General features: G+C 34.5%; 1 protein-coding gene across 3 annotated transcripts in view; it reads right to left on the bottom strand.

Annotated features, from left to right (window-relative positions):
- Positions 1 to 15,205, bottom strand: part of LOC145261207 (cilia- and flagella-associated protein 74-like) — a 2,330,915-nt gene that overhangs the window by 648,689 nt on the left and 1,667,021 nt on the right. For all 3 annotated transcript variants that reach the window (XM_080119545.1, XM_080119548.1, XM_080119547.1), the window contains one exon: positions 10,543 to 10,669. In XM_080119545.1, coding sequence (XP_079975671.1) covers positions 10,543 to 10,669 — 127 coding nt within the window. The remainder of the gene's footprint in view (positions 1 to 10,542; positions 10,670 to 15,205) is intronic.

The raw sequence follows: 15,205 nt of genomic DNA, 5'->3' as shown, positions 1-15,205 counted from the left end.
TGTCATAATATTATCCTCCCAGGCATTACATTCTTCTTTTTTGCTTAGGATGGAGTGTACTTTATTATTTGTTTTGTTTGTGGGCAGTGTAGTATGTTTTGCTCTAGTGAAATCATTTTCCCAGGCATTACCTCCTCGTTTGGGAAGGCAGTATAGTATGTTCATTCATCATATATACTAGGAAAAAATTGAAACCGAAGGAATCATATTAATACTTCTTCTTCTTCTTCTTCTTCTTCTTCTTCTTCTTCTTCTTCTTCTTCTTATTATTATTATTATTATTATTATTATTATTATTATTATTATTATCATTATTATCATTATTATTATTAAATGTTACTTCAAATTTATTTCAGAAAGCAGTCTTTGTTTCGATATAAACGTATAATTCTGTTTGTCAATTCAAATTTAATGAAAATCCTCTAACACTGAATGCAAAAATAGCCAGACGGGGTGACTGGCGAAATTTGTTACTTGGCTGAAAAAAGAGGAATTCTTTTTTATGCTTTTTTAGTAAAGGCGGGCAAAATGTTTGCATATGTGGGTATGTGTATACATATATACATGCGCATATGTTTGTACTGGAAAGGCCTGTCCCCCCCCTCCCTATCCTTACCCTCTACTGACCAACGACCTGACATTTAACTCAAGACAGGAGCCCATAGAGGGAAGGGATTAGCATACTCGTGACAGAAAACTTTTTTAAAGAAACCAAAGAAATGTGAGTTTACGTCTTTTTTTTAAAAACCAAAAAAAAAAAAAAAAGAAAAAAAAGTTAAATGGTACTTTGAAGTTATTTCAGAAAGCAGTCTTTGTTTCGATATAAACGTATAATTCTGTTTGTCAATTCAAATTTAATAAAAATCCCCTAAAAATGAATGCAAAAATAGCCAGCCGGGCGACAGGCGAATTATATAGTTAAATGTTAGTTCGAATTTATATTTTTACCCGTTATTGACATAGAAATTTGCCCCGTCTTTGAACGAGGGGATTAAATACTACCACAGCGGCGGGGAAAATTGCCTTCCACCTCTTTGCCCATACAACATTTCCAGTGGTTTAGCAGTATGGTGTAAGGTAGACCTATCTTCAAACGCCCTCCGTTAGAGCATGACTTTCGACTTTTACTAAGTAGAATACTTAGATTTTTTTTTTTTATTTCATGTCCTATATGTATGTGTGATAGTGCACGATACTTCTTGTATACATGGGAGCTTTACACTATCCCTGCATCAGAACCACAGGTAAAACAATTCTGTGCTCGGTGTTGCCACAAACACCAAAATATGAAAAATGTCAATTACAAATAATCCAAACCATGGGACCCAGAAGAAAGATCTGGGTGTCATGATCGGCAGGTGTTCCTTCGGTAGCCAGCATGGGAGACCCGGTTGTCATCCTGCAAATGTTGGCCAACTTTCTAGTTTCAGAAACTCAAATAACATGGACGCTGAACAGGTAAGCATAACCTCTAATTTCAGGGAACAAAATTATACCAAACAAACACAGCACAGCCATGGTAACCATCAAAAGGAAACAAAACGAAGAAAGAAATGGACAACAAAAGAGAATAGACCAGTAATGAAATGCTATTATAGAAGTCATCCTAAATATAGATATGGAGGTTATCGGAAACGAATGAAAGAACTATGATACCTATCCAGTGACTACCATACAACTGAACAAAGAATTGCGGACCAAGCAAGACTGATACTCAAGAAAGGTTGGCACTCTAAACTAGAACTAACAGAAATTCAGCGAAAAATAAATGATGAAACTGAACAAGAAGCATCTCCCAACAGAACCGCATGTAGAGCAACCCCACAAGTTGAAACCTCACAAGTAAAAACACCAAAGGCCGAGGATCAACAAAGAACAAAGTCTACAAATGTGGAAATCGAGAACAATGAAACAGAACTAACAGAGAATGAAGCAAATGAAATAAATAAAATAATACAGTTGATGAACGAGGAAAAAACAAAGCTCTCATCGTTAAGGAACCAAGAGCAGAAGAAATTAAAAGCAGAAACAGAGAAGATTAACAAGCTCCTCCCACATATCCCAACAAATACAATCGCAGACTTAAACAACCTCATTAACGCAGGTGCCAAAATGGTAAGTATGAATCTCAAATAAAAAAAAACAACCAGGGACAAGCGAACCGACAAAACCAGGATGGAAAATAAGACTAGAAACCCAAATACACAAACATAAAAAAGAAACCAAAATGAACCACAGGCAGAACGCAATGTGGAGAAAACGGAATATTGGAAATATAACTGACAGGGAGAGGCTAAACAAGAAACATGAAGAACTGGACCAAAAAATAAAAGCAAAAGAAGCAAGATTGAAACGATATAGATATAAATCTGAACAATGCAAACAAAACAGAACATTTGAAACTCATGAAAGCCAATTCTACCAAAATATGAACAGAGGAAAAACAAAAACAGAACAACCAAATCCGGCAGAAACAAAACTCTACTGGAGTAAAATATGGGAAGAGCGACGAGATCACAATAGAAATACCGAATGGCTGAAAGACATGAAAGAAGAGTTACAACAAATAGAAGAAGGAACAGCGAATGAAATCAGCAAGAAAACTCTAAAGAAGACCATAGGGAAAATGGCAAACTGGAAAGCACCAGGGCACGATGGGATACATGCATACTGGTTCAAAAAATTCACAACCTTACAGGAAAGGTTAGCCCAAAACCTGAGATGTATACAGGAAGCAAGCGTACCAGACTGGATGACAAAAGGTAGAACCACACTGCTACAGAAGGATACGGAGAAAGGAACCGTCCCTAGCAACTATAGGCCAATCACGTGCTTACCAACTATGTGGAAGATACTGACAGCACAACTGAGGGAACAAATCTACCACTCCCTGAATAACTGTGGACTCATCCCCGAGGAGCAGAAAGGATGCCAAAAAGGAAAAAGAGGAACACATGACCTGTTATATATAGATCAAAAGATCCTAAAGGAGGTAAAAAGGAGGAGAAAGAATTTAGCCATGGCATGGATCGACTACAAAAAAGCGTACGACAGCATGGATAATAGAATGCCTAAAAATGTATAAAATACCAAGCGGGATCACCAACGTAATAGAAAAAGCAATGAAAACATGGAGACTGGAATTGACAGCTGATGGACAACACATAACAGAAATTAACATACAAAGAGGCATCTTCCAAGGAGACTCACTATCACCACTACTGTTCATCATAGCCATGATGCCCTTGAACATTATTCTGAGAAAGTGCCAAGCCGGATATAAGTTCTCCAATACAGAAGAAAAAATGAACACCCTGATGTACATGGACGATCTGTAACTTTTTGCAACGACCAAAAATGAGCTAGAGACACTAATTTACATTACCAGGATCTTCAGCCAAGATATCCAAATGGAATTTGGAATGGAAAAGTGCGCACAACTAGTTATAAGAAATGGAAAACTGGAAACGACAGAAGGCATGGAACTACCCAACCAAACAGAAATGAGGGCACTAGGGGAGCAAGACGATTATAAATACTTGGGAATTCTAGAAGCGGACACCATCAGAGCAACAGAAATGAAAGAGAAAATTGGAAAGGAATACCTCAGGAGAACAAGAAAACTCCTGGAAACGAAATTATATAGCAGAAACCTAATAAAAGGTATAAATACATGGGCAATATCACTAGTAAGATACTCTGGACCGTTTATAGGGTGGACAAAAGAAGAATTGAGACAACTCGACCAGAAAACCAGGAAACTCATAACTATGCATAATGCACTACACCCAAAGGACGATATTGACAGACTCTACATGAAAAGGAAAGACGGCGAGAGATGACTGATCTGTATAGAAGACTGTGTGAAGGACACAAAAAAAGAACAAGAAAAATACATAATGCAAAACACTGAAAGGATAATTATGGCAGCATAAAAAAAAAACCCAACTAAACAGAAAACAGAGAGACAAACGACAAAACGAGAAAAGAGAAATGGGAAGAGAAACAACTCCACGGAAGATTCATAAAAATGACAAAAGATGAGAATAACGAAAACACCTGGACATGGATGCGAAAAGGACATATAATCCAAGAAAATGAATCTCTAATAACTGCAGCACAAGATAACTCGATAAGAACCAACCATATCAAAGCAAGGATCGATAAAACACAAGAAAACACAAATGCAGACTATGTGGACAAAGAGACGAAACGATAAACTATATAGTAAGTGAATGCAGCAAACTGGCCCAAAAGGAATACAAAAACAGGCATGACCAATTGGGGAGGGCGGTGCACAGGGAATTGTGCAAACGACTGCATTTTGAGCGTACAGACAAATGGTACAAGTATAAACCCGCAACAGCACTCGAAAACGAGAACCACAAAATCCTATGGGACATGGGCATACAAACAGACAAACCCATCCAAGCAAGAAGACCAGATGTCATAATAATTAATAAGAAAGAAAAATCCTGTCAAATCGTAGACTTTGCTGTCCCAGCTGACCACAGGGTGAGTATGAAAGAAAAGGAGAAACGAAGCAAATACACAGAGCTAGCCAGAGAGTTAAAAGGGATTTGGATGATGAAGAAAATCAAAATAGTACCGATAATAGTAGGAGCACTAGGAACAATTGCGAAAAACTTCGAAAAAAGAATGTCAGAAATTGGAATCAGAGGAATAACTGCAAAAGTACAACAACTAACGATAATGAAAACGGTTGAAATATTAAGGAAAACCCTTGAATGCGGAGAATAATACAAGAATACAATATAACGAATAAGCGTCACAGGGAATGAAGAACACCGAAGCTGCATATCTACAAGTTCTACACCCCCCCATCATGCATCCCCCCCATTTTTTCATCACCGTTCCCCCCAATAAAAAAGTGATACGAAAGAGCCGAGAAGGGTTAAGAAGGAATGAAAGACCTAGGAGAGAGCGCTAGCCAGACCTCGGTTGGACAAGCGCAAAGAGAACTGGGACCTTGGTGAGGCTAAGTGCCACTCAAATTCCAGTATAAACCAATGGCCACTGCCAGCGAGAAATCAATGGTAAGAGGCTGTTGCGATGATGCAAATTCGTTTGCAAATGCTATCGAAGGAGGTGGAGAGAACTGGACGTCTGAGGAGACTTGTTGTCACTCAGATTCCGCAGAACACCACAGATTTCAAATCAGATCGTTTGTTGACCTGTGTGAAAGCTCCATGTGAGCCAATAATAATAATAATAATAGCTACAAATACTTGGGAGTTCTGGAAACAGACACCAGCAAAGCAACAGATATAATAGAGAAAATTGGAAAGAAATATTTCAGAAGAACAAGAAAACTCCTCCAAACTAAACTATATAGTAGAAAACTAATTAAAGATATAAACTCATGCATCGTGTCATTAGTAAGATACTCTGGACCATTTATAAGTTGGCCCAAGAGAGAACGGAGGAATCTCGTCCAGAAGACCATGAAACTCATGACTCTGCAGTATCTACTACACCCAAAGGTTAATACTGGCCGACTCTATATGAAAAGGAAAGACAGAGGAAGAGGGCTGGATTGTACAGAAAACTGTGTAAATAACAACAAAAAATCATATAAATACATAATGCATAAGAATAATTACTGCAGCAAGAGACACTGAAGACACAAACAAGACAAAAAAGGAGAGACGAGGAAAGAAAAATGGGAAGAGAAACAGCTACACAGACGATTCATAAGAGTGACAAAAGATGAGACTAATGAAACACACTCACCCCCCCACACACACACATATATATCTGTACATTTTGCAGAAAATCATTAATCAAGTAGGTCTGGTTGAACATGACTGAGTTCTTTTTTTGATTTTGTTGGATAACTTTTCAATTCGCTGAGCGGTTATAATTCAATAACTTGAGTGTTATTTCTTCCGCCCGTCACACCAATAATTTCCTGGATAAGGTTGACACTGTTGTCCAAACTTCCAACTTCCAAACTTCTGTATACATAACGCACCTTCTCTCAACTCCAAACGAACTTCTGCTAATTCAACTTATTTCTTCGAAATCCAACTTCAAAATGAACGTCCCCCTAAAAAATCAACCCTCTTTTATCTCGAACCAGGAGCATCTCATTTGCATATCGGGTTGCAGTCATATAAAGAGATAAGGCAGCCATTTTTGTTTCTTTCTTCTTCATTCATTTCATTCCACAACCGACCCGTTGAATTATGCACACATGCTAGTTAGTTAAGTCGCACGTTTCCCTACAGCGGTCTCTTTTATTTCGGCTGGCATGTTGTATATTATGGCGCCCAGTAGTTGTTGTTCGGCGCTTGAGAAGAATATGGCCGCACAACAACTACTGGGCGCCATACAACATGCCAACCAAAATAAAAACAACTGTTCAGCGAATGGAAAAGTTATCCAACAAAATCAAAAAAAGAAGACCTGTGGTATTCAATCAGACATGCTTGAATATATATATATATATATATATATATATATATATATATATATATATATATATATATATATAAAAGTGAACGTGTCTGTCTGTCTGTCTGTCTGTCTGTCTGTGTACATTTCCCTACGCAATAACTCTGTCAATTTTTAGTCTATAGACTCGAAATTTGAAATACCGGGTACTGAGATTTGGGAAAATCGATGTGACGGGTGTCAGCCAGAAATTTGGCTGTTAAGGGGTCAAATTTCAACGATTTGACCTTTAAGAACTCTACCAAACTCCTACGACAATTTTTGGTCTAGACACTTGAAATTTTAGATATAGGTTCCTTGAACCTGGATCTAACTTAATAAAGTGATTTGAGCCCGAAACTATAAATTTTAAGGGGTCATAATAGGGGCCAAAGTTTTAAAAAATTAACCATTTTTTTTGTTTTTTTGCTTTTTTTTGCACAGCATACACCTCCGAACACCCGAGCAACGCCGGGCACCCCTGCTAGTATATATATATATATATGTATATATATATATATATATATATATATATATATATATATATATATATGTATATATATATATATATATATATATATATATATATATATATATGGACACAACCACACACAGACGAAGTGTCAAGCCAGAGCAAGAGATGGGTTATCGTGTCATCAGAAGTAAATATCAATTAGTGATTATAGTTTATAAATATATAAGAAAATAAATAGATAATAATAATAATAATAATAATAATAATAATAATAATAATAATAAATAATAAAGGATAAAAACAATAAGGGTACAAAAATAAATAATGGTAAATAAGGGTATAAGTATGCTCATTCATATCGCAAAAATCATGCACATATGGATACATAAACAGACACACACACACATAAAGAGACGCGCATGCATACACACATATACATATACACGCATACACACACACACACACACACACACACACACATATATATATATATATGTATATACACAGAGACAAAAAATAGTATGCAGGGGAGAAAAAAAAATCGAAAAGCATAATAGGGACAGTAAAGTCTAATGCAATATAAGAATGGCATTATATACTTAAGATATAGAAATAAATTATTAAAATAGAAATTCTAAATTCGAGATTATAAAATATATATACAAAATTGTTTAAAATTCTATAATAGATGGGCCGCATAGAAAAAAAAAAGATTGTAATAGGCTACTAGAATATATCAGACGCAAAAGCTAACAAAAAGAGACCAGTAAAGATATAACAATTCCAAGAGAAAAGAACATAAGAAAATTAAGATAAGAGAGACGATGGTGGTGGTGTTACTAGAAATTGGGTGTATTTGAATTTATTCCTATGTCTACAATGGAAGATGACTTTGTTTTTAGAATTTATAATGTTATTATCTTTAAAAGAGAATATTATTAAGACTTCCTTGGAAATGAAGATTTGCCAGAATTTAGAGCCAGGAGTATAAAATGTAGATGTTTTAAAAATAAAATATCTAAAGGAGAAAGGTATATTATTAGACTTAATGTTCTTAGTGCTGTTTCAGAAGATCGATTGTTTTAGCTAATGTTGTCTCATTTAAATAAATATAATTGAGAGTAAATGCGTTTTTAATTGGAAAAGTTGTCGCTTCGATATAGATGTAAGTTCAGCTGGAACGAAAGAATTAGTAATATGGAGAGGAAATGTCATTATGGGTAGTAGACATAGTAGTAAAATTTACTGGAAGGGTATAATGGTCGATGGATTATGAAAGAGGGCTATCATTTAACATTGTATTAGGTGGGGTAAGCTCTTAAGTATATTTTATAAATGAAATATTATATTATTAGTCGCCAAATATGTTTAAATAAATATATTAAACAAAATTCAATTTACTTCGGATCCACATCTGGACTTATTAAAATATGAGATATTATATTATTAGTCGCCAAATATGTTTAAATAAATATATTAAACAAAATTCAATTTACTTCGGATCCACATCTGGACTTATTAAACACAGGATCTCCACACATAAGCACTCCTTCAAAAATCTTTCCTTGAAAAACCAGACTTCTATATCTAAACATATTTGGCGACTTAATGATAGAAGTATTCCCTTCAGGATCTTATAAAGCATATATACCGGGGGAACAAATTCTGCACATTTTGTAGATATGAATCCATTAATAATTTAAAATATAATAACACTAAATCCATTCTCTTAAACTTAAAAGACGAAATTCTTACGGGGTGCATTCATAAACGTTGGTTTAGGCTCGATAAATTTAAGCCACCATAAATCATAAAATTTTCTTATTACTAATCTATTTTAAAATTTATAACTTATAACTTATTAACTTATTATAGTTTTATTACTATTATTATTATTTTCTTATTTGATATTTTACAATTATTTTCTATTTTATTTTATTATCTATTTCACTTTGAATTTATATGTTATTATTTTTATTAATATTAGTTCTATAAATATTATAGTTAGTATTATAAATAATATTATTATTTAATTACTACCAAAAAGATTCATGGTATTACTATTATTGATGTAATTAATATTACTATGTTTAAAACATTATATAAAAAATAACTAATTTATAAGTAATTAGTGGTTATCTCCTTTTGAACAATAAAAGTTTACTTTATTTTTTTATTTGAGTGTCATTTTTCAAAAATGGCAGTTATCTCCCTTTATATTTGAATTATTTAAGATAAACTCAGATATAGCGTTTCCAATGAAGTGGTCCTAGGTTCAATCCTTGGCTAGTACCCTTCCCAAGCCAAACGGTGACAGTCGGCAGTTCTACCATCGACCCACGAGAGCTGCACCCACAAATAACCTCCACAAATGTCTATTTTAAACAAACATTCGTCCACCACTTTTATAGTGTTCAAACCGCTTATTTACAAACAAACAGCGAGCCTCACATTTTTCAACTTACTCAGTAGCGGGTGAGATTATTATATATATATATATCTGAACATGTATATATATATATATATATATATATATATATATATATATATATATGAATATATATAAATATATATATATGTACATGTTCATATATATATAAATCTATTTATGTACATGTATATATATATGCATATGTGTGTGTGTGTGTGTGTGTGTGTATGTATATATATATATATATATATATATATATATATATATATATATATATATATATATATATATTCATTCTAAGGCAATTTCATTCCATGAACAAAAGAAGAAAAAATACAACTGTTTTTCGAGGAATATATATATATATATATATATATATATATATATATATATATATATATATATATATATATATATGTCTCTGATTAGATGTTTGATAGGATTTCGATATATAACGAAACACGTGTAAGACGTATTTTATAGAAAATATGAATAAAATCTTATGAATGTGAGTGAAATTCATCTCCTGATTTTAGAATATTGACTAACAATATATATATATAAAATAAAATAAAAATAAAAATTACAATTAATTATTCCACGGATTTCTGCCTTCTGGATTATTCCATAGATTTCTGCCTTTTGGATTATTTTGGACCATCTTCCAATTACGCGATTCCCTTGGATTTTACTTGTGCGAATGGAAATTTAACTAACTTTCTTGGATTTGCATTTTTGGATTTTATCGTCATTCACTTTTTGTTATCAGGTAAGATCTTTGACTTACTTGTAGTTTCATCAAATACTTTTGCAAGCAAAATCCGTTCCCGCATTTTGTTAAATTCTACCCTCTGATGAGAAGCAAAGTATTTCTTTGAAACTCCGCGAATTAAGGACTATCCACTTATTTAGTGTTTCCTTTTTAAAATTAAATATGTCTTTAACTCTTTTTCAAAGTGTTTTTTAACATGTTTTATTAACTATTTCCTCTTACATATATATATATATATATATATATATATATATATATATATATATATATAGAGAGAGAGAGAGAGAGAGAGAGAGAAAGAGAAAGAGAAAGAGATTAATATTAATAGATAAATATGTTTAAATTTGGATTGACAAATGAAAAATTACCCCCCCCCCGTCTCCATAAGAAAAATGGTAATTAACTTACCGGCTTCTTTCTTCCCTGACAGCTCTCGACTTATTGAATACGGAAACTGAAATGGATTCGAAGTCATTTCCGATTTACTATCCAGCTTAATGCTGTAGTCGATATCCAACGCTGATTCGTTCTCAAGCTGTGAAAATAAAACATGAAAAACACAGGAGTTTTATTTACATCGTTTTCTCTCACCTTTCCTCATCAATATTCACATTTGTAATTTTACAATGTGCCTTCTTCAAATGTATTGTTAAATATTATGGTGATTTGACGAATCGGACGTTGCACAGGTTATCTTCAGATTCTGGGTTCAATACTGAACCACGGCGGTAAGGCAACTGTTTTTTTTTTTGTTTTTTTTTAAATTCTTAATTAGTTTTATTCAACTCAAACAATGCATATTGCAACTGATGCAACAAATACCTACAATAGTCAGGCCAGATTTATAGGAGCAACCTCGGTAGGGAGTTAGGTAGTAAGATACTTGTTGACATTACACTGGCGTTTCTGCATGTTAGTACATTCGAGGAGCAGGGAAGGAATTCTAAATGTAAGTAATCCGAGGAAATAAGCTATTAGAATATAAAATCTTCTGGCAGGAACTTCTACAGTGAAGTGGTGGGATTTTGCTCCTAGTCAGGGTCATTTTCATTGACGGGATGACAAGTGCAGCAAGTTTATTGGAGCACATTCTATGTGAGTACTTATAAAACAAGCATGAGGATGCAATGTGACAGAGGCTGAAGCTTGGCAGACAGTGCAGAACCTATTAAGTTAGATATTTTTGTGTGTTTTTTAATTCGTATTTTGTCTAAGAGAAAGAGGCTTGTGGTTGGTGCACCAACAATACTCCATGTATGGATTTATAGAAATAGAGGATATTGGGGTGTGTGAGAAGTTTTTTTTAGCAGACTTAACAAGTTAATTAGAATTCATATCAACTCCTGGTGCGTGTTGGACCACTGTTAGAAATTTACTTTCAAACTAACTTATCACTGGTTATGTTTTCCTTGGCCTTTTTATATAAACTGACCCTTATACCTCAACTGTTCTACATTTACAATCATTCTCATCCATTCTTCGTCATAATATAGGATTTATTGTCTCTTTTATATACTGCCACTTTTAGAAATTGACCTCGGAAATAACTTATCTCTGGTCAGGTCTTTATCTATCCTGCTTCCTCTCAAGTCCATCCTTATAATTTCTGTTGCAATATTTTTTAACTGTAATGGGGGTATGATCCCGCACAGTCAGGAGATTCTATTTATAAACGATACTGCTAGGAACTGACGAATCAAATTAATTCATGTTCTGCTACCAACCAATCAGAAATCAGAATTGCTCCATAAAAATTAAACCTTTTCTGTAGCAACTTCGCATATGTTTTCTTCGTGCCAACACGGGAAGAATCTTTTGCTCTGTGGCTTCCAAGTCAAGAACTGTCTACTGAGAACCACTCCCCCTCCCCTCCAGGACGTGTGTAGAACATCTAACCATCGGAAACTGTTCTGAAACTAAACATGGCTTACAACTCAAGAACTTCCTCTCATGTTTACTTTGGTCCTAACTCCATATCTACAAACCCAAGAACTCTTCTTTTCTACATCGCATCCATCAGATCATTTCTCTGTATGCAATGTACGTCTCCAACCCCCGAAAATTACATTTCTGAATTTTTTTAGATAAGGATTGGTTGTTCGTATAATTTCGATTCAGCTGATTACTGTTCTCATCTCGAGTGCGATTTTCACAAATGTTTCGGTCGATGCAACCTCCAACTTTCTTTAGGTGTATTTGTCGAACTCGGGAATTTGGACGGAACCTCAAACAAAAACCTTCATTTACTTCACAGGAGTAGCATGCTCTTGTTCCGTCAGCCATGGCTGGATGGAGGTCCTAAGTAATTTGCAATTGTATTTTTCAATCGCTCACACTGAGAGTTGAACCTTCAACCATCAGGAGAATATAATTTTTTACAATTGAATTTTTCCAAGTACTCATATCACGTGTCCTTGTGGACAATTCTAGCACAAATGTTAAGAGCCTTTAATCTATTTTTATTTCTAGTTATAAATTTCACTATTTATTACTAATTATTACTATATATTACTGTATATATATATATCTATAATATAAAACTGAATGTGTGTGTGTGCGTGTGTGCGTGTGCGTGTGTGTGTGTGTGTGTGTGTGTGTGTGGTCACGAATAGGCTTCTATATGGTTCACTATTTTAAAAAACTGATTACATATAATGATAGAAGATGTATCGATACACAGGAATAGGTATGTTTGATCTGACAGAACGGTGGTTCATTAAAATTGTGGGGTCTGCATTCACGCTTGGTCCACAAAGTATAGAAATAAAAACTTTAAAAATAAAAAAAAAAACGTTTACAAGTGTTTTTGATATAGATGTACATAAGAATACTTTGATAAGTATGTTTTAACTTAAATAGGGATGGTATAATAAAATTGTGGGGGTCTGCGTGCACGCCTGGCCTCCATAGAATTGAAATAGGCACAAACTTTAATAAAGACTTTTCATATCTGTCTGCGTAAGTATACTTTGATAATTATGTTTCAGTTTGAAGAAATATGGTATAATAAAATTATGGGGTATTCGTTCGCACCTGACCTCCATAGAATGGAAATATGTCACAAAGTTTAACAAGGTTTTTTAATATAGATCCATAGAATATTGTGATAAGTGTTTCAGTGTGAACAGGTATGGTATAATAAATTATGGGGTTTATCTATTCTATTTTTACTTTCATCATATTTTGCTTTGGTTTTGATACACCCAAATTCGAAGCTATCTCTTAACAACCCTTCCTTTTCATAACCTATCATACTTTCATAAATCAGAGTCCGTTTTCTGTAGGATGTTTTTGAACCCAGTCAACAACGGGTACTTTTGCTAGTATATATATATATCGTATTTAATTCTATGCTAGTATATATATATATCGTATTTAATTCTATACTAGATCTACTTAGTAATTGGTTCTCTCCACATATGTGTGCTGCTTTTTCAATCGTATTACTCTCTACCATTCTTCCCTGTCTATAATTTTTACTTTATCCCATAATGGTGGGATGGTTTCTCTTTTCGCTCCAGGTATAGTCAGCCATACTCGATTTTTCAATCTCTGCCCGTATTTCAGCTTTTTGATGTTCTTCTAACCGTACTTTCACTGGGTGACACGTTTCACCTTTATATAGTTTTCCACATTTACGTGGGATTTCATATACACAATTCTTAGTCATGATTTTTTCAGTTGAGTGCTTGACTGTCACAAGCTATTTCCAGAGGTTTGAATCACTCCTGAATACTGTCCTGACGTCATATTGATTACATGTTCGTTGAAATTTTTCAGACAAGCCCTACATGTATGGTATGCAAACTGTAGTTTCTGATGTGTGTCTTTTATGTCTGGTCAAGATTTTTTGGAGCTGATGTCATGCTATCTGGATAATTGTTTCAGTGGAGGGTTTCTCTTAAACTCTCCATCTTCTCTTGATATGCACTGCTGTTACTACATTTTGCTTTTGCTCAGTATTGTAGGCAATGGACGATTCCTTTCTTCATATTATATGGATCCTTGGAGTTAAAGTTTAGGTACTGTCCAGTGAAATACGCCTGAAGAAGGTAAGAGGTTACATAGACCAAAATGTTGTGAAAATTTCATTCAAGATGAGAAGAGTAGTCTGATGAATACAAATAATACCATCGAAAATTGTTGTGGCAGCCCTTTCGGCATTCCCCAATAGGGTTTCTTCGTGCGATTAACAATAAATTAACCCCTTTTCAAAGGGTTAGAAGGCAAAAGCCAGGTAGACCTCCTAGAACTGCACAGGACCATGCTCTAAACCAAGAGAGAACAAGGTCACAGTCAATTCCATAGCACCAGATTCACTTGGGGATATTTTTTTTACACAGGAATCACCACTTATCAAGGCCCAGAGGCCACTCGAGGATAAGGGTTAATGGGTATACATTAGTCAATGTGATTATAGCGTAGTAAACATAAGTAGTGGGAATTTTGTAAATTGAATTACTTAAGGGGACGGTTCATAAAGAACTTGTTTACGTTGGACTTGAAGATACTCAGATTGTAATCAGCTGGAAAGCAAGCAATCGGAAGAGAGTTCCACAGGCGTGCAGTTCTAAGAAAGAAGCTTTGTCCATGGAATCTACATTTAGGTTTAGGCACAGATAAAGAGCGTGGGAAATTATTGATAGTGGTTTTGGCTCGAGGAGTGTTTTCCGTGAAAGTTTGGTGAGGGGGAACCATAGATTGAAGCTCAGACGAGCACTTGCCATGAAAATAATGATAAAGCAGAAACAGGCTCGCAACGTCTCTTCTGTGGCAAAGAGGTTGCAGGGAAGAGAAAAAGGCATCCCCGACTAAGCTACAAAATCTATTTTGAACTTTGTCAAGACAGGATAAGCTGCTTCTAGCAGCTCCTACCCAGATTTGGCAACAGTACTCCATCCTTGGCCCTACCTGGCTTTTATATAGGTAGAGAATTGTTGGCAACCTTCATATATTTCCTCATGATGCCTTCAACAGGATGAAACCAGTCAAAACATTTGATTGAAGTGAATTAACGATACTTATTCAGAAACTGACCCAACTTTGTGTCAACATCTTCTGTCATGATTAC

This window comes from Euprymna scolopes, chromosome 37 (genome assembly GCF_053919585.1).
Source record: "Euprymna scolopes isolate OS-2025 chromosome 37, ASM5391958v1, whole genome shotgun sequence".
Classification (NCBI taxonomy): Eukaryota; Metazoa; Mollusca; class Cephalopoda; order Sepiida; family Sepiolidae; genus Euprymna; species Euprymna scolopes.
Note: the sequence above shows the minus strand (reverse complement) of the source record. Positions and strands in the feature narration are given on the sequence as shown.